Source organism: Anas acuta, chromosome 27, assembly GCF_963932015.1.
Source record: "Anas acuta chromosome 27, bAnaAcu1.1, whole genome shotgun sequence".
Taxonomy (NCBI): Eukaryota; Metazoa; Chordata; class Aves; order Anseriformes; family Anatidae; genus Anas; species Anas acuta.
Window position 1 is genome coordinate 1,517,770 of NC_089005.1, and position 17,597 is coordinate 1,535,366.

General features: G+C 52.9%; 3 protein-coding genes and 1 non-coding gene across 5 annotated transcripts; 1 reads left to right on the forward strand and 3 right to left on the reverse strand.

Annotated features, from left to right (window-relative positions):
- The first annotated feature begins 14 nt into the window (after positions 1-14).
- Positions 15-3,456, forward strand: TTI2 (TELO2 interacting protein 2). Of its 2 annotated transcripts, none has more exons than XM_068662292.1 (7): positions 15-1,254; positions 1,518-1,704; positions 1,876-1,968; positions 2,119-2,306; positions 2,391-2,507; positions 2,985-3,147; positions 3,319-3,456. In XM_068662292.1, exons 1-7 carry the CDS (start codon positions 632-634, stop codon positions 3,397-3,399), a joined length of 1,452 nt encoding a protein of 483 aa, XP_068518393.1. In that variant the 5' UTR covers positions 15-631; the 3' UTR covers positions 3,400-3,456. The 2 variants fall into 2 exon arrangements, with proteins under 2 accessions (XP_068518393.1, XP_068518392.1); XM_068662291.1 differs by having other exon boundaries at positions 17-1,254; positions 2,391-2,534.
- Positions 90-184, reverse strand: LOC137845403 (small nucleolar RNA U13). The gene has a single exon (XR_011090210.1). It is a non-coding gene; the product is annotated as a small nucleolar RNA U13 (small nucleolar RNA).
- Positions 3,414-6,530, reverse strand: MAK16 (MAK16 homolog). The gene is made up of 10 exons (XM_068662294.1): positions 6,457-6,530; positions 6,013-6,062; positions 5,787-5,896; positions 5,634-5,698; positions 5,364-5,515; positions 5,012-5,066; positions 4,848-4,922; positions 4,402-4,521; positions 4,257-4,313; positions 3,414-4,039 (listed from the first exon to the last, which is right to left on the reverse strand). Exons 1-10 carry the CDS (start codon positions 6,469-6,471, stop codon positions 3,854-3,856), a joined length of 885 nt encoding a protein of 294 aa, XP_068518395.1. The 5' UTR covers positions 6,472-6,530; the 3' UTR covers positions 3,414-3,853.
- Positions 6,531-7,943: 1,413 nt separating this feature from the next.
- Positions 7,944-15,012, reverse strand: SLC18A1 (solute carrier family 18 member A1). Its single transcript, XM_068662290.1, has 16 exons — positions 14,723-15,012; positions 13,629-13,813; positions 13,076-13,436; positions 12,838-12,896; positions 12,473-12,556; positions 12,272-12,364; positions 12,045-12,134; positions 11,050-11,093; positions 10,870-10,930; positions 10,671-10,766; positions 9,337-9,415; positions 9,177-9,228; positions 8,905-8,968; positions 8,708-8,827; positions 8,402-8,535; positions 7,944-8,098 (listed from the first exon to the last, which is right to left on the reverse strand). The coding sequence occupies exons 2-16, from the start codon at positions 13,750-13,752 to the stop codon at positions 7,985-7,987; spliced, it is 1,575 nt and encodes a 524-aa protein (XP_068518391.1). The 5' UTR covers positions 13,753-13,813; positions 14,723-15,012; the 3' UTR covers positions 7,944-7,984.
- Between the last annotated feature and the right edge of the window lie 2,585 nt (positions 15,013-17,597).

Consider the following 17,597-nt stretch of genomic DNA (forward strand, 5'->3'; position numbering starts at 1 on the left):
GTCATGATAATCAACGATCTCAAACCACCCTGATTTTGGACAAAAAAGTATTCAAGTGACGCCATCGGTGACGGCAGCGACCCCCCGGCGCTCAGAAGGGACTGTGCCACGTCGTAACGCAGGGCGCACACGTCACGCAGCCGCGTGCCGCTCCCATTCATCATGCGCTATGAACCGGAAGGATCGGGCTTTTGTGTGCCGCGCCCCATCCCAAGGCCGCGCCACTGATCCCTAGGTCAGGGCGAGCTGCGACATCCCAAATTTTCCACCCTTTTTTAACTCATTCCGGTATCCATCACAGCTCTGTGCTCTCTGCTTCTCGTTTTGAGCCTTTTTTGGGCCAAAAAACACCCCGTTTGTTGCCTTATTACCCATGCTAATTTATTCACGCAGCGCCACGCCCACTCGCTCCCGCCTTTACGACAGTTGTGGTTTTGCGACGGCTGCGAGCTTGGCGGCGGCGGCGCGCTTTACGGCGGCGGGTTGTGTGTGAGGGGAGCGCTGAGGAGCGTCGCGGCTTCTCCCTCCTGGGGGCGCCTTAAAAGACTTAGGGGAATCTTAAAGGGTTTGGAGGGGGGGCTTAAAGGATTTGGGGAGCGCTTAAAGGGCTCGGGGAGCCAGGGAAGGGGTCATGGAGCTCGCCGGCTTCGTGCCGCCCCCTCAGGTACCCGGGGAGCGGCCGCCCCCAGCCCCGCCGCCGGCCGAGCGGGCGCTGCCTCAGCCCCGGCCGCTCACCCCTGAGGGTCCCGGGGCGCTCAGCGAGCTGGGGGCGCTCCTGGAGGCCTCGGGCAGCCGCCGGCTCTTCGGGGACGTGAGCCCCGGCACGCTGGGCGAGCTGGTGGCCTCGCTGAGCCGCTTCGCGGCGCCTCCCGAGCAGCAGCAGGAGGCCGCCGAGCTGCCCGCCAAGGACAGCGCCTACGAGGCCGTCGCTGAGCGAGCGGTGGAGGTGGGCGCCGTGCTCCTGCGCCTCCTCGCCAAGCTGGAGGCTGCCAGGACTGAAGAGACTCCGGGTGAGCCCGTGGTGGGACCGATCCTGCGCCGTGTGGCAGCGCCCATCTATATCTTCGCTGTGACACACGTCGTGGACCAACCCTGGACAAACGCGAGGTCTCGGGCGGTGGCCAGGGAGCTGCTGGAGTCGCTGGTTCGGGCTGCAGACTGCGGGTCGGTGGCGGAATTCCTGCGGGGGAAGAAGGAGGACGAGGAGGGGAGATTCGCGGCTGTGATGGGGCTGCTGAAACAGGAGCTGACCAAGTGAGTAAGGAGGGGAGGGCTGCAGCGGAGAGGGTGGCGTGTTTGGCCGGTCTCCACGGAGGAAATACTGGGAGCTTCGGGGAATTGTGCTGGTGCAGCTGTGAGTGCACATGGTAGGAGCACTAGGTGATAAACACGGGACCAAGAACTTTGCAAACACCCCGATAATGGGGCAAGAGAAAGGGAAATCCTGTGACTAGAGGGACGAATTACAAGAAATGAGAGCTCTGCAGTTCCAGCATTCACTGAGTTTGTGCTTCTAGAGACACGTGGAAGCGTAACCCTGCCACGAAGCACGTCTTCTCCTGGACGCTGCCTCACGTCACGCGGCCCTGGCTCAGCCACTACCTGGAGAGCGTCCTCCCCCCGTCGCTGCTCATCTCGGACGATTACCGTGAGGAGAACAAGATCCTGGGCGTGCGCTGCCTGCATCACCTCATCCTCAATGTGGTAAGGGGCTGGGGAGCCACATCCCTCTGTGGGTGTTGTTTGAAGGAAGGGGGTTGGGTGCCTGTTGGGTTTCCGAACTTTTCTTTCTGGTTCTTGTATTAACCTTGGGATTTTGCCCTGTGCTTAATAGCATGAGGCACGGGAATGATGTTTCTCTCTCTCTTGTTGCAGCCAGGTGCTGATCTGTGCCAGTACAACAGGGCTCAGGTCGTGTACCACGCGCTCTACAACCACCTCTACTCACGAGAGGCCCCCCTCCTCCAGGTAGGGCAGCAGAACTGAATTTTTAGCAGCCTCACAGTGCTGTGGATCAATCCTACACGGGGGCTGCAGGCAGTAGCAATCTGCCAGGTGAACTGGGGGGGTTGTGAGGGGACTTTTAGGGGATCACCCAGGCATCCTGTCCCGCCCCAGGCAGTGCTGCTGTGCCTGCTGGACTTGCTGCCTGTCCTGGAGCAAGCTCAGCACCGGCAGCAGCATCAGCCCAGAGCTCCCAGCCGCTATGACGAGGTGCTGCAGCTGCTGCTGACCCACATGGAGGCCGAGCATCGCCTGGCACTGCGGCGCCTGTACGCCAGGAGCCTGCCTGCCTTCATGCAGAGGTGAGAGCAGCCCCCAAAACCCACAGGGATGTGGTTTAGCCCTGGGGTGTGCCCCCTCCCTCAGTTTGTGCTTTGTGGCATCAGGCTGGGCATCCTGGTGGTGCGGCACCTGAAGAGGCTGCAGCGAGTCATCGTGGGCTACCTGGAAGTCTGCGACGGCCCCGAGGAGGAAGCCAGGCTGGGAATCCTGCAGACGCTGCGGTGCACCATAGAGCACGCCTGGCCCAGGTGCTGCTCTGGGGGTGAAAGATCCTTAAGGAAGCTTATCCTAAATGTTACGTCTCTTCCAGAGCCAAAGTTAGTGTTGTTTGAGGGAAAGGGCCCCAAAACCTTGAGGGGAAGCTCTCTGACAGGGAACAGTTGTTAGCATTGCTGCTTTCCTGGGAAAACCTTGCCCAAAAGTTAAGCTGGGCCCTCATGCTTCTACAACAGGAAAAAATCAGGTGAAAATAACTTTGGCTAAGAGCTGAATCTACATTCATGCACGGCAAAGCTGCATAATAAGCCCTATGCTGCTAATTAGGGCCCTGTGCTGGCAATTCTCATTATTCCACCTCCGTTTCCCTCCCAGCCCAGCTGCAGTTTAGCTTCACACATCACTGGCTGGTACTGGCTGTGCTTTACCCAGCTCACAAAGAGCATTTCCAATAAGCTGCACGTTCTTGATTCCCTTCTCAGGATGCCCTGCAGGCTCCCCGAGCTCCTCCAGGCCCTGCTGAGGATGATGTGGGATGTCCACACCGACCAAGGCCTGACGCCGGAGCCGGTGAAAGCTGCCCTGCTGCAGGGGGCCACCGAGTGCCTCATCCTGCTGGATCGCTGCTGTGCGGGACAGGTGAAGGTGAGCTGGGGACCTCCTGCTTCATTTCTGCTCTCTGCCCCCTTAAAGGAAGCAGCAGGACACTACATGCAGGAGCCTGCTTCAGTAAAACAAGATTTCCAAAGATTTCCACCCACCCCGGGGTTAGTATCTGACCTAACTGATGGGTTAGTGACCTAACTTCTGTTCCAGATCCTGCTGGAGGGCGTCTACAGCAGCTGCGAGGAGAGCTGCATGCGGGACTGCCTCAGGAAAGTGCGAGAGAACACGTGAGGAGGCACGGCTGATCCGCTGCTCGCCGGCTTTGTACAGTAAAATATTTATTTTTAAGTTGCCTTTCACATCTCTGCCCCGTTAGCCTCATACCTGCCCCGAACGAGGTTTGGTTGTGCCTCTCTGAGCTGCCTGCGGGTTGCAGCAGCGGTGTTCTGAGGCCAGGTTCTTTCCTGGAGCACCCTGAGCTGAGCCTCCTGTGGTTTTGGGGAGCCTTCTTCCTAAAAATTGCACTTTGTGCAGAGCTGTCCAAAGTTATTGCAACTGCCTGGGGTCAGGACAGAAACCCGGACATCCTGAAACCCTCCTTTCCTTTAAAAAAAAGAAAGTTTTACTCTAAAATATTGGAGAAGTAACTTCTGATGGTGCTCAGAGGGGTGAAGCTGGAGCAGATCCAGAGGACAGATGTGGGGTGTGCTGCTGTTCAGTAAAAAAATACCAGTCCGGGAGGCAGTCAGGAGGCTTTACTCTTGGCGGCTGGCTCTGTTTCCTTTTCATACTCGATTTCCAGGTGGGGACGTTTTCTTCTAGTTGGCCCTTTCAGGGGAGTTTTCCCTTTGGATTTGGAGTGCACTTTCTTCTCTGTTTCTTCCTCTTCTTCCTGCTCCTCTTCGCTACTCGTCTCCAACTTATCCATGTCCTGAGAAAGGAAGAGGTGTGTGTAGTTCCAAAACCTCCACTTTCTGCAGAATTACCCAATCCCACTTCCTAATTCCTGGTCCCAGCCAGAGAGCCGGGGTGCAGCAGAGTAGCCTGACTCTGTCTTGTGCTCCTCAAACCCGCTTCCACCAGCTCTGATCCATCACCAGGCTGGTGGAGCTCACTTCCAAACAGCTCACAGCTGGTGTTTTATTTACCTCAAAGTCACTGATGTCGCTGTCATCTGCTTCCACAAACTCTCTTTCATCTGTTTCCTGTAAGAAACGAAGCCGGGAGCTCATCACAGCCCTCACCAGCAGGGAAAGATCGAGCGTGACGCTGCGGGGGGAGCGTTACCCTTACCTCCTTGTCTTCGTCTTCTTCCTCTTCCTTTTCCACGTCGGACTCGCTCTCGCTTCCTTCGTCTTGCTGCTGCAGAGCTTTGTCGAAGGCGTGGATAGGGAAGTTGTAAATGTCCCCGTACTGAAAAGGAAAACGTTCGGTGAGGTGCTGAGGGGAAACAGCCCGCGGTGCTGGGGTCGTCTGAGGCCTGCATCAAGCCAGGCTCAACTGGAGGTTCCCCCCTTCCTAATTCTGAAACATGAGCTTCATAGAAAAGACAATTTTCTATTCTAAAAAAACAAATTCACATTTCAGGGGCTCTGCCTTTTGGGGAACAAGTTCTCCAGGCTGCTCCAAACCCCCTGCCTTCCCTTTGTACCCAACCGTGCCCCCTCCCCGCAGAAGCAGCGGGACAGAGGGCAGTGGGAGCACTTTTCCTGCTGTGCTCTGACGGGGGTGATCCCTACCGTGTCCTGCTTCAGCCTCTCCAGCAATTCCTTCTCGATGGCGTTGTCCAGCTGAGCGGCGATCAGGGCTTTCTCCTACCAGAGCAAAGAGGCCTCGTGTCAGCGCGCTCAGAGATGCGAGAACAGAAGCAACAAGAGGAGATGGCAGGGAACAGTCACGTTACCTCTCTTCTTTTCTCTCGCCTTTCAATCTTCCTGCTTAAGGGAACGATTTTCCTCCTGCAGGGAACAAGAACAATTAGGGAATCCTTCAGCCTCCTCTGTAGCAGATGAAAAAATGCTCACTCAGGGCAAAAACCACCGGCTGCATCCTCCGAAATGGGGCTGTTCTAGCTCAGGTGCACCTATCACGGCACCTCACACCACAATTACATCGCTTTTAACTGGGTTTCTTTACAAGCCTGCCAAAACCTGCACCCTGCAGGAAAACAGCGAGTGCCTGGAGGGGCAGTAGAGCCAGGGAAGGGCTCTGCAGGCAGCAAACCAAGGCGGGGGCTCGCTCGTAGCGGCGCTTACTGTCGCTTCAGCGTCAGCTTGCGGATGCGGATGAGGTACTGCGTTATCTTGGTGAAGCGCTGCTTGCATTTGTGCCGGATGAAGCGGGGCCAGTAGATGAGATTCTCGTCTATCTCCTCCAGGGCTTTCTCATAGTTCTTGCTCAGCAGGACCTGGGAGGGGGGGAAAAAAGGATTAGGGTTAAAATGCGGAGCAGCAACACCCCAGGAACATCTCTGTGCTTGGGAGGAGGTCAGAGCAGATGCGGGCAGCAGCCTGCTCGCAGCTCACCCGCTCCCACAGTCGGCTGGGAAAAGGCGCCCGCTCGATCGTCTTCATGTAGAGGTAACAGCGGCCTGGAGGGAAGAGGAGAGGAGCAAGGTGACCCCACAGAGGCACCGAAGCCCCATTTACGTGGGGGGGGGGACAGAGCCAGGCGCTCACCTTTCTCCTCCCTGACGGTGGCATACTGGCTGTTGGCCAGCGGGCAGGAGGAGCGGTTGCAGAGCCCGGTCAGGTTGTACTCATTGCGGCAGAAGCCCTGCGTCTTCGTCCTGCAAATGATGAGGGAAACGCAGCTTGCAGGGAGCGCGCTGGCAGCTGGGGGCACCCAAATTCCCAAATTTGCCCCCCCCTCCCCGCCCCGGAGCACATCACCCCATAGACTCACCTGATCTTGTAGGAGCAGAACTGCTTGTTCCCCAGCGTGTCCCAGACAACCTGCGGGGACAAAACCTCAATTAAAGCCCCCCCAGCACCCTGCACCCCCCGACCCTATTACCAACCCTATTACCGACCCCCCCCCAAATCCCTCTTTCCCCCAGCCATGCTGTAACACAGCACCCCCCAGCCTAATGGGGCAGGGAGAGGACACGGAGGGCCACCCCCTGGCTGCCCCCAACCTCCCCTTCTCCCCCCAGCCCCACTCCCGTTAATCCCGGTCCCCCCCCCCCCCCAAAATCTGCCCCCACGTGGCTGGAATGGGGCGGGGGGGGGGGCGCTGCCCCGGCCCAGCGGCGGGGCGGGCGCTGATTGGCTGCGACGCGGCTGCCTGGCGGCGCCGGACGGAACCGAAGCAGGCGGCGGACGGGACCGAAGCGGGCGGCGGACTCACATCGTCCGAGTGCATGCTGCCGGCTCCGCGGCCGCGCGGCCATTACCGGAAGGGGCGGAGCCAGCAAAGTCTCGCGAGAGCGGCGAGGCGGTTGCCATGGCAACGGGGGGGTGTCATGGCGGCGGGTTGTTATGGCGACGGGGTCGGGGTGATACAAAATGGCGGCTGGCGCTGCTGAGGACGAGGGATTTCCTTTGGGTCTTGGCGAGGCGGGGAAGCAGGTGGAAAATAAAAATAGCCACGTTGATTTAGGGCAGGCTTAGCCTTAGTCATTTCCAGTCAGCCTAAGAAATATAATTTCATCCCGTACGTGCAGGGCGAGGGTTTCACATTCTCTACACAGGGTTCTCTGACAATAGTCTTATGACCTTTGGTAATGAGTCATGAGGTACCAAATGATGATTAATTTTAATTATTATTATCCTGTTTCCCCCTGGCAAAAGCATTGTGCTGCTGGGGCTCTAGAGCAGAGATAACTGTTCTTTTTTGGCAAGCGGAGTCACCTTCCATAAACACCTGCTCCTTCAACGCAGAAATGAGTTCATAAACTGCCAGCTGTGGAGCTGGAGAAGTTACAAGTTTTGAGATTTCACTGAGAAAAAAAAAATAATAAAAAAAAAATCACGTGAATTCCTTTGACAGGTTTATAATTATTTGGTGACTTTTATAACCTAATTCTCCCTCTTTACATCACTTCCGTATTAAAGATAATTTATTACACTTCATTTAGTATTGTAAACAGTGCAGCTGCTCTCTTTCTAAACTCAGGGCCAGGAAATTGAAAAATGGCAATTAAATCAACCTACTGTACTGCTTATTGCGGTGGCTTGGGGTCACAGACAGCCTGTTACCCCATCTCCTCTAAAGGCTGAGATTTAAAAGTGCTCTGTTAGTCACTCGTACAAGTGAGCTAAGTAGCTTTGTTGAATCTCTGTCTGATTTTAAAACTGCTTTCAGCCTTATTTCTACCTGAATTTCTTAAAGGGTTCTTAAAGTTCATGAATGGTAGAAGGGACACACATGAAGCCATAAACAGCAGATAAACGGCAAAACACATAAAGCTATACCGAGACAACAATGAACTTCTTTTTTAGCTGTCTTCAGACGAGCACGGAGCACATTAACAGTACGAAGATATCTTTATTGGCAGTCTGGCAGTGACACAGGTGAAAGAAATGTTGCTAATTATTTCATTTCATTTTTCTCTGGTGCTTTTCTTTCAAGAGCAGTAAGCACCTCAAAGATATTTACAAATGCCACTGGACTCATCTGGGAGAGGTGTTGGTCTTATCCCTTACTACGTGGGCAGACTGTGCCCAGGACAGTGTTGTTTTGCAGGACAGGATGATGCAGTTCTTTTCATCCTCCTAACTTTTTTACAGATGAGATGTGATTTGGGTGACTTGCCTGGAAATCACGCAGCAAAGGAGCAGCACAGCTAAACAGACAGAGCCTCCAAATCCTGGGTCCCTGGCTCCTGATGTTCTGTAAACATAAGCTTCAAACAGGACACGCATCCTTGCTGCTGCTATTCCTCATTTTCTGCCTCCACGTCACTGTCATCTGTGAGAGGGAAGTCTCGCAGGGGCTTCTGAGTGGTATAGCTTTTGGTTTGCATGGGGCATTCCTGGTTTAGGATGGCCTGGATGAAGGAGAGAAGTCATGCTTCAGTGAGAATGGTGATTAATAATAAATGGGAGCATCACCGCTTTTAGAGAAAGCCAAAGCAGCCAACGTTTGCCCAGGGAACACAAGCTGTGAGTTAGAAGGACCATAGCTCCAAACGTTTCTGGTTTTGTTGTCTGATTGTTCTGTCCCTTCACTAAGGGCACAGTAGAGCCCAAAAGGGAAGACACAGACCCTGCCAAATTCATTCTGATCTGCCACAAGCCTCTGGATTATCCAGCCTCTATGCTTTAAGGGAATAAACCAAACTTAAACTCACGATCTTCTCCTCCCTAGCAGGAGGGCTGCGCAAGTACCAGCAGAGAGGGGCGTAGGCAATGTTGAGAACTCCGATGACGACCATCAGCCAGGGAAATCCCACAGCTCGCACAATCGCACCGCCTGTGGATGGACCTGCATGTTTAAAAAGTAAAAAAAAAAAAAAGCTCAGATGACAGAAAAAGAGCAAAATTTGCCTCTCTGGTTTGGAGGGGATCTGTTACTGTGGCAGACTCAGTTGCTGCCAGCGAACAGGGGGTGGAGAGAGGGTGGAAAATGGGGTGAAGGTGCACGAATTGGGCCATACCAATCGCAAAGCCCATGCAGAAGGCGACGTCGGCTATGGCGTAGACATTGCCATAGACCGAGGTGTGGCGAAGATCCACGAGGTAGCCCATGAGAGGCATCATGGAGGAATCCACCATTCCTGCCCAAAGCAAGGACAGCCTCGGCAGTCATCGCCTCCTCCGGGCTGCCTTTGAAACCCGAATGCTGGCAGCTTACCTATGGCAAAGCCCAGCCCGCCGTTGGGGCCGATCAGCCCGTAAATGCTTTTGGCCAGAGGCACCTTGGAGAAGAAAGAGAGAAGGCGTGAATGGGGCCAGAAGGGCTCTGAGGGGAGGGAAACGCACCCACGGGTGCGTGCTCTGAACGTCTGGTTGCAGATTTGGGGCTTTGCTGTCCCCTCCCTGTGGAGGGGATCGTCCATGCGCTCACCCACACACCCCTGGTGATTCTTCCACAGAATATTCTTAGAATTTTCTTGTGCTACTCACACAAAGGAGACTGATCCCCACCACGGCCATGCCGATCAGGGAGCACAGCCACCTGCAAGGAGGCCACAGTTAGCACACGGTGATGCTCTCGGTGTCGCAGCACCACGAACAGGGTCCGTGCCAACACAGGGCCAGGCCGAAATCTCCACCTTCCACTTACCGGCCCATTTTGTTAGCCAGGACCCCAAAGAGGTTGGTGCCGATGAGGTAGGATATGCTGGCAGGAAGGAAGGCCATCCCTAGGAGAAAGAAGGAATAAAAAAAGAGTGTGTAATCCTCCAGGAAATACGGGGAATTGGCAAGAATTTGCAAAAGCTTTCCCTTCACTGACTGCCTCTCTCATTTGGGGAACCAGCAGCGAAATCAGAACTGTTCACTGCTTTCAACCTCCTCTCCTGTCAGATCTTCTTCCTCTTCCACCTCTATCTCCCTGCTTTTGGCTCACCAAATACAGCAGAATAAAACTGCTTTAAGCGTAAAGCTCAGTGCTCATCATGTAGCCAAATGTAAATATTTGAACGGCGTGCTGATTTACCAGTTGTTTATTTTTAATATAGTCTCCCACCGACTGGAAATAAAACCAACCAGCTGTATTTCACTAAGACAACTTCCTTATGGAAACACCCAGATTTAGGTTTAATTTTCTTTCCCCTCTTTAACAGGACACAGTGAAACCTCTCACCCCAAAGATTCCCCTCGAGCTCAGCTCAGCCCTGGGACGCTGCTCTGCCATCGCCCACCCTTGCCCCCTCACTTGCTCAGGCGAAGCATCCCGAGCTCTTATTGGGATGGATGCTCCTTCCTGAGCGGAGAATAACTCGATTAGGGGCTTTCTCAGCCCTGCTGCTCCCAGGCTGCAATTCAATTTGGGATCTAAGTGTAGCCTGGGGCATCCCCCAGGTCATTCCCCAGCCAGTTGGGTTTTATAACAATCCGTTTTTATTTTTGCAGCAAAGACAGACAATGCTATCTCCAGATCACATTTTCGAGGCAGCTGGTAATTCGCATGTACCATCCTGCCCTCTGTGGGACTCTCGAAATGGCCTTGTTTTACTCAGAGCTGCCTCTGCAAAACCCATCTGGCTGCCGTGACTCCAGCCCAGCATGGCACAATTCTCTGCCCTGCAGAAGAGAGGATTCAACAGGCTTCATGTGCACAAAACTGCCTTTCTTCTGCTGTTATTGCTGTTGTGGGGAGCCCGATTCTATACAATTTTTTCAATAATAGGGAAAAGCACATTGTGCAGCTACCACTAAGGACACTTCCAGCTGAAATTGGAGCAGCGCACAGCCTGGTGTCGCTCACTCCGTGCAGCTGAGGGTGTGTGTTGGCTTCTTTTTAAAATGATATAAGAGATTACGGCGTCCATCTCGCCGTGCAAAATGATACAGGAGATTATTCAAGCCGTCTGGCGGTGCCAAAGCCGGAGCTGCTCTAGCTGAACTCGACCGAGCAGCCGTCGAGGAGCGAGGCCGGCAAAGCGAGGCGCCTACCGAGCTGCCATTTCGGGGAGCACATGGTTTGCATCATCCAGATGGGCAGCGTGGGTTCCAGCATGGCCACCCCCATGTTGGAGAAGCAGAGGGCTCCTGGTGGGGAGAAAAAGGAGAAAGGCTCTGATTCAGGCTGCTCCTGCTGCTGAATGGGGCAGGCAGGAGCCAATGGGGAGATTTGGGTGCGGAGAGACCTTACCTGCAGCCACCAGGATGTAGGGATCCCGCAGCAGGGTGAGCACCGGCGTGCCCTGGGTGCTCTGGTGGAGATGGAGGGGTCACGGGTGCCGTGGGCAGGGGGGACACGAGCTGCCCTCCCACCTATGTGGCTCACAGTGCCTTTCCCCTCTTCTCTTAGGAGGGAGGAAAGCGTACTCACCTCGGGGGAGATCTTGGAGGGCTGCAGGATGCAAAGCTGCAAAGCTGGGAAGAAAATGCTGCTGTTAGCATAGTTCTGGGAGTGGCGGCACTTCAGGCCACGTCTCCCGCTGGCTTTTCAGCAGCAGAGCCCCCAGGGATGAGGGAGCTGTGCCCGTGGGACACTGTGGGGGGAGCTGGGTGCCAGCGCTGCCCCTGAGGGAGCGCAGCAAAGCTCCCGTCGGCTGAAATAGGAGCAGGAGCCAGCCAGCGTGCTCCAAGTGGTTTATCCGGGCACAAAACGGATCTGGAAATGCTCGCTGTCGGGCTCAGAGCTGCTCACCATCGAGCCACAAATGGAGCATGGCAGAAATTAGACGTGGAAAAGAATAGGATGAAAGAAAAAAAAAAAAAGGATTTCAAGTGTGGGGAACTGATATTTCATTTTCCTAAGGCTCTTACACACTTCATTAAAGATGTCTCACATTACATGTAGGCAAAGATGGTAACTGTGACTGTAATTTAATTAGCGTAATGCTTTCCACTAAAAATGCACATTTCTGCTATCTCTAACTTTGCTGTTGCACTCTGAACGCTGTCACGGCCTGGATTTATAGTACCTCTCTCTGAGAAAACACAGATCCCTGTTCGCACCGGCAAAGTCTGATCCCTGTGTGGCACGGTGGAGAGGCTGCAGGCAGCACCACGTGTGCCTTGTACAGAGAGCACTCTGCTCGCAGAGCTTTACTGAGCGTGCTATTCAAGCCATTAAAGCAATCAAAGGGTTTATTAAGTAATGAGGGACTAATTCTTCCTGTACTGCTATGTCATGCATCTGGCGGTAGGAAACATATGATTTAGCAATAACAGAATAACCCGTGCTGGTGCTAGCACCCATGCTGCATTCATCTCCCTCTGCCTTCACATGAGCCCTGTGAGATCCTTCCCAAGACGGCAGCGTTTGTATCTGCCACGGGCTTTGTTTTTTTGGTTGGATTGAACCACCCGGCTCCTCACCTCCATCCAGCAGGGCTAAGAAGGCCAGGACCAGGAAGGGAGAAGCTTTCCCCATGAATTCGTACATCACGCTTCCGAAGGGGGCCCCGACTGCAAGGGAAAGGCTTCGTCACACAGCAGCAGGGGCCAGGCATGGCCGTGGGGCTGAAGGATGCTCAGCCCACCAAAAGCAGCGTGTGATGGAGATGCTGCGGGTGCAAAACCCCTCGGGAGCAAAATATCCTTACTCAGCACACCCAAAGCCAAGCCTCCGAGAGCGATGCCCATGGCGTTGCCCCTCTCGAAGTCGTCCGTGTAGATGCTGGCCAGCATGCCCAAGCCTGGGGGCAGAGGGAACCCAAAATGCTCACTGAGCTAACGCAGGCACTGTGGTGTAGGGCAGGAGCCGAGGCTGGGTGTAGCAGCATGCAGGGAGCTCAAACATTCACCTGCCACTGATGAGAACGAGGAGCCGACGCCTTGGAGAGCTCGGGCAATGAACAGCAAGGTGTAGGTGCCGGAGAAGGCAAACACTGTGGATGAAGGAGAAACAGAGAATCAGGCAGAACCACAGATCTAAAACCCTGCCAAGGGTGACAGCAGCCTCTGTTTGCCCCCAGCCTGGGTGCTGCTGGTTGCTCGTCCATTCCTGCCTCCAGTTTCTGAGGCAGCTGCTCTGCTGTCTCTTGTTTCTCATGCCTGGGCACACAGCAGGGGAATTTGCTCTTGTTCTGCTTTTATTTCGGATCGGTAGCCTGGGAAAGAGCCCAGCATCCTGCTTTGTGTGAAGGGCAAACCGCAGGGCAATACTCACTGACTGTGGAGAGGAACATGATGATGAAGCCGATGAACATGGGGATGTGGTATCCGATCCTGGAACGGGAGAAAAGAGGCAGGATCTCACCGGGGGTTGCTCGTTTCCCGGTGGAGACCTGGCCTTGCTGCCCAGCCTTACCCCACACATCTCTGAGGGGCTGTAAGCACCTCCTGAACGTGTGGCTGGGGACAAATGCCACCCCTAAAGGGCTGTGCTGAGGGGGTCTCGGATGTACCTGTTGGTCAGGAGGCCCACAAAGGGGTTGACCATGAGCTGGACGAGAGCCTTGGAGGCAAAGAGCAGCCCCACGCGGACGTTTTCGTTGGCGAGGAACTCCTCGCCCTCCAGGCAGCCCCTCGGTGGTGGTGAGGGGGTTGTGGGGGGCGGCAGCGTGTGCCCGTTCGTGGTCCCATTCAGCGGCTCTGTGGTGCTTCTGGAGCCCAAAATGGTCACGGTGCTGTTGTCAAAATAGGAGAACACGGAGGAGAAAGGAGAAGCCTCCACGGCTGGAGGAGCCGACTCAGGCTGGCGAGGGGCAGCGGAGCTGTTAGCACCTTTGTACTCTGTTGTGTAAAGGAAGGTGGGAATGATCGGTACTGGGAAAAAAAAAAAAAAAAGAGGGGGTTGTTAATGATTTTAGTTGGTTTTGTGCCAGCTGAACTGGATGCTGGCTCAACGATGATGCCCTGGCAGCCCCCTCACCCATCCCTCCCCGTGGCTCTCCCCTTCCAGCACAACCGCAGCCGTCCCTGCATGCAGAACCCCCCCGAGGTGGCCCGCAGCCCTACCCACGACCGTCAGCAGCATGTTGTCCAGCAGCAGGGCCACGAACACCACTGCCAGCGCCAGCCTCCGCGACGTCCTGCCCTCCGCCAGCCAGCGCCGGGGCGTGGGGACGGCACCCGGGGTCATCGCCGGGGGGCTCGGTCCTCTGGCTCCCTCCCGGTGCTCAGGGCTGGGGGCGTCCCGACACCTTTGTAGGAGATGCAGGAGGTTAGCACCTCCCGAGGGTTCAAGGCTTCTCCCTCCTGCCTAAGATCACTCAGTCTTTGTGCCCTGTGAGCGCTGGTTTTGCTATGAAAAACCGTATTTTCATCAATCTCACATTTAAAGGCATCACGGCCAAGAGGCGCAGCGCTCTCTAGCCCCTTTCCACTCTCCGGAGACATCTCGTCTCTGCTTCAAGGCATCACTTAAGTCATCTTTCAAAGACTCAAAGCACAAATCAGGCCAGTAGCTTATCTGTGGTAATCTCTACATCTTTCCTTCCCTGTTTGTTCTTTGGAGATTAAATTAGGTCTCAAAGAAAATTCATTTACCTTGCGTGTCTTTTCATTTGACCTAATTGAAATGTCAGGGCAAGATACAGGACTTGAAAGCCTAACATATGTGATTAAGATCAGGGCTTCAGAGGGGCTGAGAGAAGATCACTCGCTCGGTCACACCGAAAACATCAGAGAGAAATTTGCGCTAAGCCACCCAACCAATTAGCCCTTTACGTTTTTATAGCTGGTAGCAACTTGAGCGACTAAGCGGCAAAATGAACAGAGCTGAGCCTGAACTATCACTCTTGCCAGTACTCCTGTGGTTTCCTGAAATCCCAGGCAATGGTATTTATCAATTTTCAATAAAAAAAGCAAAACAGAGCAAAACCTCCAGACCCTCCATCATCTGACCTGAGTGCCACACGAGTCACTAAGCTGGTAAGAGCAAAGACAAAATAATAGAATGAATGCAGGAGAATAGAAATATACATGTGTAAAGAAACAGGGAGAGAGGAGGAGTAAAGAAAGTAGGGAAAATAAAGACAAGGAGAGTAAAGAAGCCCCCAGATCGCAAGGCACAGTCCTGTTGCATGGAGCAGGGTAAAACAGCCCCTTACCCCTGGGTGCATCCCGGAGCGAGGAGCTGGTGGCGGCGGGCAGCGGTGTGCTCTGGAGCTGCTGCTCCCGGAGGATTTATCGCTGCCTTTTATCAGAAGAGGATATGAGTGTCCCTCTTCCATGGAGATGTAATTAGGAGCTCAAACAAGTTTCCTTCAGCCCTGCAGCTCCCTCTGCGTCAGAGCAGGACCGGAGGGACGGGGGGGAGAGGCGGCAGCGTTTATCTCAGAAGCATTTAGCCAGGCTCTCCGTGATGCTCATCTCCCTGCCAGCCTGTTTCTGAGCACACCGAGCCCGCTGCCTGGGGACCCTCTGTTCTGTGGGGCAAGCCTGATCTGTCCCCATGGAATAACAGCGTGTGGAGTCACGGCTGGGAGGAAAGGATAACGTCATTAAATGACCCTGGGAAACGCAAACTTAAAACAGGTCACAGGGATTTTGGGTTAACTCATCTGTCACTCAGGGAGCCCGATGTGAAGAAAGAGAGGGGTTGCACCTTCTGTCCCACCAGGGATGTGGTGAAGAAGCCACACCAGCAGTGGGGTGAGGAGGGACTCCCTGTGAGGGTGGGAGATGCTTCTGCAGGATACCCAGCTGGAAAGGCAGCAGCTGTGGGTTTTGTGGAGGCTTTGCAGTGAGCTCGGCTTCGCTTTACAACCTACAAAGGGAGGGGAAAGAGCCGCATGTCGAACAATCCCCGCAGCTGCTTGTACAGAGCTTCTCCCGTGGGAGGTGGTACAAGCAGCTCCCTCCAAGGGATCGCTTCTCAGCTTGTTTTTTCCCTTTTTGTGCTGAATGTTTTTTAACATCAGAAGGAGAATAAACTGAGAGAAAGCTCTTCCTCTGAAGGAATAGAGAAATATCTGGTTCCTTGGCCCCCAGGCTCTGGCTGGTCCACAGGGCACTGGCAAGCTGCCTTTACCCAGTCCACAATGCGAATCATCACTTCACGATTTCCAAAATGAAAAGTGTAACAATAAGCGTTCATAGTGGACAGAAGAATTTTTAAGGCCAAAATCCACTGATCCAGGCCACGATCCCTGAGCAGTTGTGGTCCCTCTGCATCCGATATTCTGCTGTTGCCTGTACCCAGAGGGATGCTGGCAGCGGTGAGCTTCGAGCACAGCCTTCCCCTGCACTTTTACCCTGCCTGCTTCATCTCCAGGGACAGGAGCCAGCTATTTCTCAGACTAACAAGGCTGGTTTCCCGTAAGCAAAGCCGGATGGAAAATTATATCCGTGCATGATTGAGGTACTGCAAATATTATTTAAAATGGGATCTCTTTTCTTCCATCATTTCTATCTTCTTAAACTTTTGACATAAAGCTCCTTCATTTCTTTTTTAAACCCAAACTGATACCATCGTTCATTCAGGATACAGAGATTTACTGCAGTAAAAGAAAATAAATCCCAAACATATTCACCTTCTCTCTGCTGACATGTAAATCTGCCACTGAAGCTATTTGTCTGGCTTCTGCATGGCCCAAAACTATTGCCAATAACATGAGAATAGTGCATCCCACCAAGGAATTCCCTGGCTGTGCATTACAGAAGAAGCTGAAGCCTTTAAATACATTTTGTGAGCTGAGAATTGAGCATCTAGGCCTGGAAATTACTTTCAAAGTATCTGCAGAGTAGACAGCGGATGAGCAGTGCACCACTACCATCTGCTGAGGGAGCTCAGAATTGCTCAGCTCTACTCGGGCTTTGTGCAGAAAATACTTCAGACTCTCCTTCAGGCGAAGAGGGACTTGTGGAGACATTTTTGTTGTTATCTCATTCTCCTGTGGGCCCCAAGGTCAGGCACCATCTCGTTTGGCTGAAGGAGACCGCAATGTCGTGTCACTTGCTCTGCAGAGCTGACGGGAAAGCTTGCTCAGATGTGCTTTGGAAGCATTTCCACATGCCCGTCAGCTTTTTCCAGGCAGTTCTCTTGGAGTATTTCTGTTATTTTAACAATGATAAATGTTTTCCATGATTTTTTTTTTCTTTCAAAAACCGTACGGAAACAAAATGAGTGTGGCCTGAGGTAGTCAGGGCCGGCTCAAACTACGACCACTGACTTTTTATTAAAGCAAAGGTCTGGGAGCAAGGCTTTTCCCCCTAATTCTTCTTTCTCTACTTCTTCTACTCTAATTCTCATTTTATTTCTTTCTCCGTTTCTTCTTTCTCTAGCACTTCTTTCTTTCATTCTTCTTTTCTTTTTTTTTTCTTTTTCTTTATTCTTTCCCTAATTCTTATTTTCCTTTTCTTTTTTCCCTTTATTTCATTTTCCTCTTCCCTTTTTCCTTTCCCTTTTTTCCTTTCCCTTTCCCATTTTATTTTTTCCTTTTCCTTTTCCTTTTCCTTTTCCTTTTCCTTTTCCTTTTCCTTTTCCTTTTCCTTTTCCTTTTCCTTTTCCTTTTCCTTTTCCTTTTCCTTTTCCTTTTCCTTTTCCTTTTCCTTTTATTTTTTATTTCATTTCCCCCTTTATTTCCTTTTCATTTTATTTTTCCTTTTTCTTTTTTCCTTTTTCCCTTTCATCTTTATTTCCTTTTATTTTTTCCTTTTTTCCTTTTCCCTTTTCCTGTTTTTTTTTTTACTTCCTTTTATTTTTTCCCTCTATTTCCTTTTCCTTTTATTTTTCCTTTTTCCTTTTTTTTCCCTTTTTTTCCCTTTCCTCTTTTTTATTTCCTTTTATTTATTCCTTTATCTCCTTTTCCTCTCTTTTATTTCCTTTTATTTTTTCCTTTATTTTTTCCTCTTTTTATTTCCTTTATTTCCTTTTATTTCCCCTTTTTCCCTCCTTTCCCCTTCCTCCCCCCCCCCCCCCCGCAGCACCCTGGCCAGCTCCCTCCCCCCGCGGCCGGCCCCTCCCCTCCCCTATATGTGCGC

Bases quoted from the DNA above. Each gene is read 5' to 3' on its own strand.
- TTI2 (XM_068662291.1), top strand. From the start codon at position 632: ATGGAGCTCGCCGGCTTCGTGCCGCCCCCTCAGGTACCCGGGGAGCGG. The intron at 1,705-1,875 runs GTAAGGGGCTGG...CTCTTGTTGCAG, and splicing joins ATCACCTCATCCTCAATGTG to CCAGGTGCTGATCTGTGCCA. The intron at 1,969-2,118 runs GTAGGGCAGCAG...GTCCCGCCCCAG, and splicing joins GAGAGGCCCCCCTCCTCCAG to GCAGTGCTGCTGTGCCTGCT.
- MAK16 (XM_068662294.1), bottom strand. The intron at 5,067-5,363 runs GTAAGCGCCGCT...TGTTCCCTGCAG, and splicing joins AAGCTGACGCTGAAGCGACA to GAGGAAAATCGTTCCCTTAA. The intron at 4,923-5,011 runs GTAACGTGACTG...TTGCTCTGGTAG, and splicing joins GGCGAGAGAAAAGAAGAGAG to GAGAAAGCCCTGATCGCCGC.
- SLC18A1 (XM_068662290.1), bottom strand. From the start codon at position 13,752: ATGACCCCGGGTGCCGTCCCCACGCCCCGGCGCTGGCTGGCGGAGGGC. The intron at 11,094-12,044 runs GTGAGGAGCCGG...TTTTCTTCCCAG, and splicing joins CTTAGCCCTGCTGGATGGAG to CTTTGCAGCTTTGCATCCTG. The intron at 10,931-11,049 runs GTGAGTACGCTT...CATCTCCACCAG, and splicing joins CCTCCAAGATCTCCCCCGAG to AGCACCCAGGGCACGCCGGT.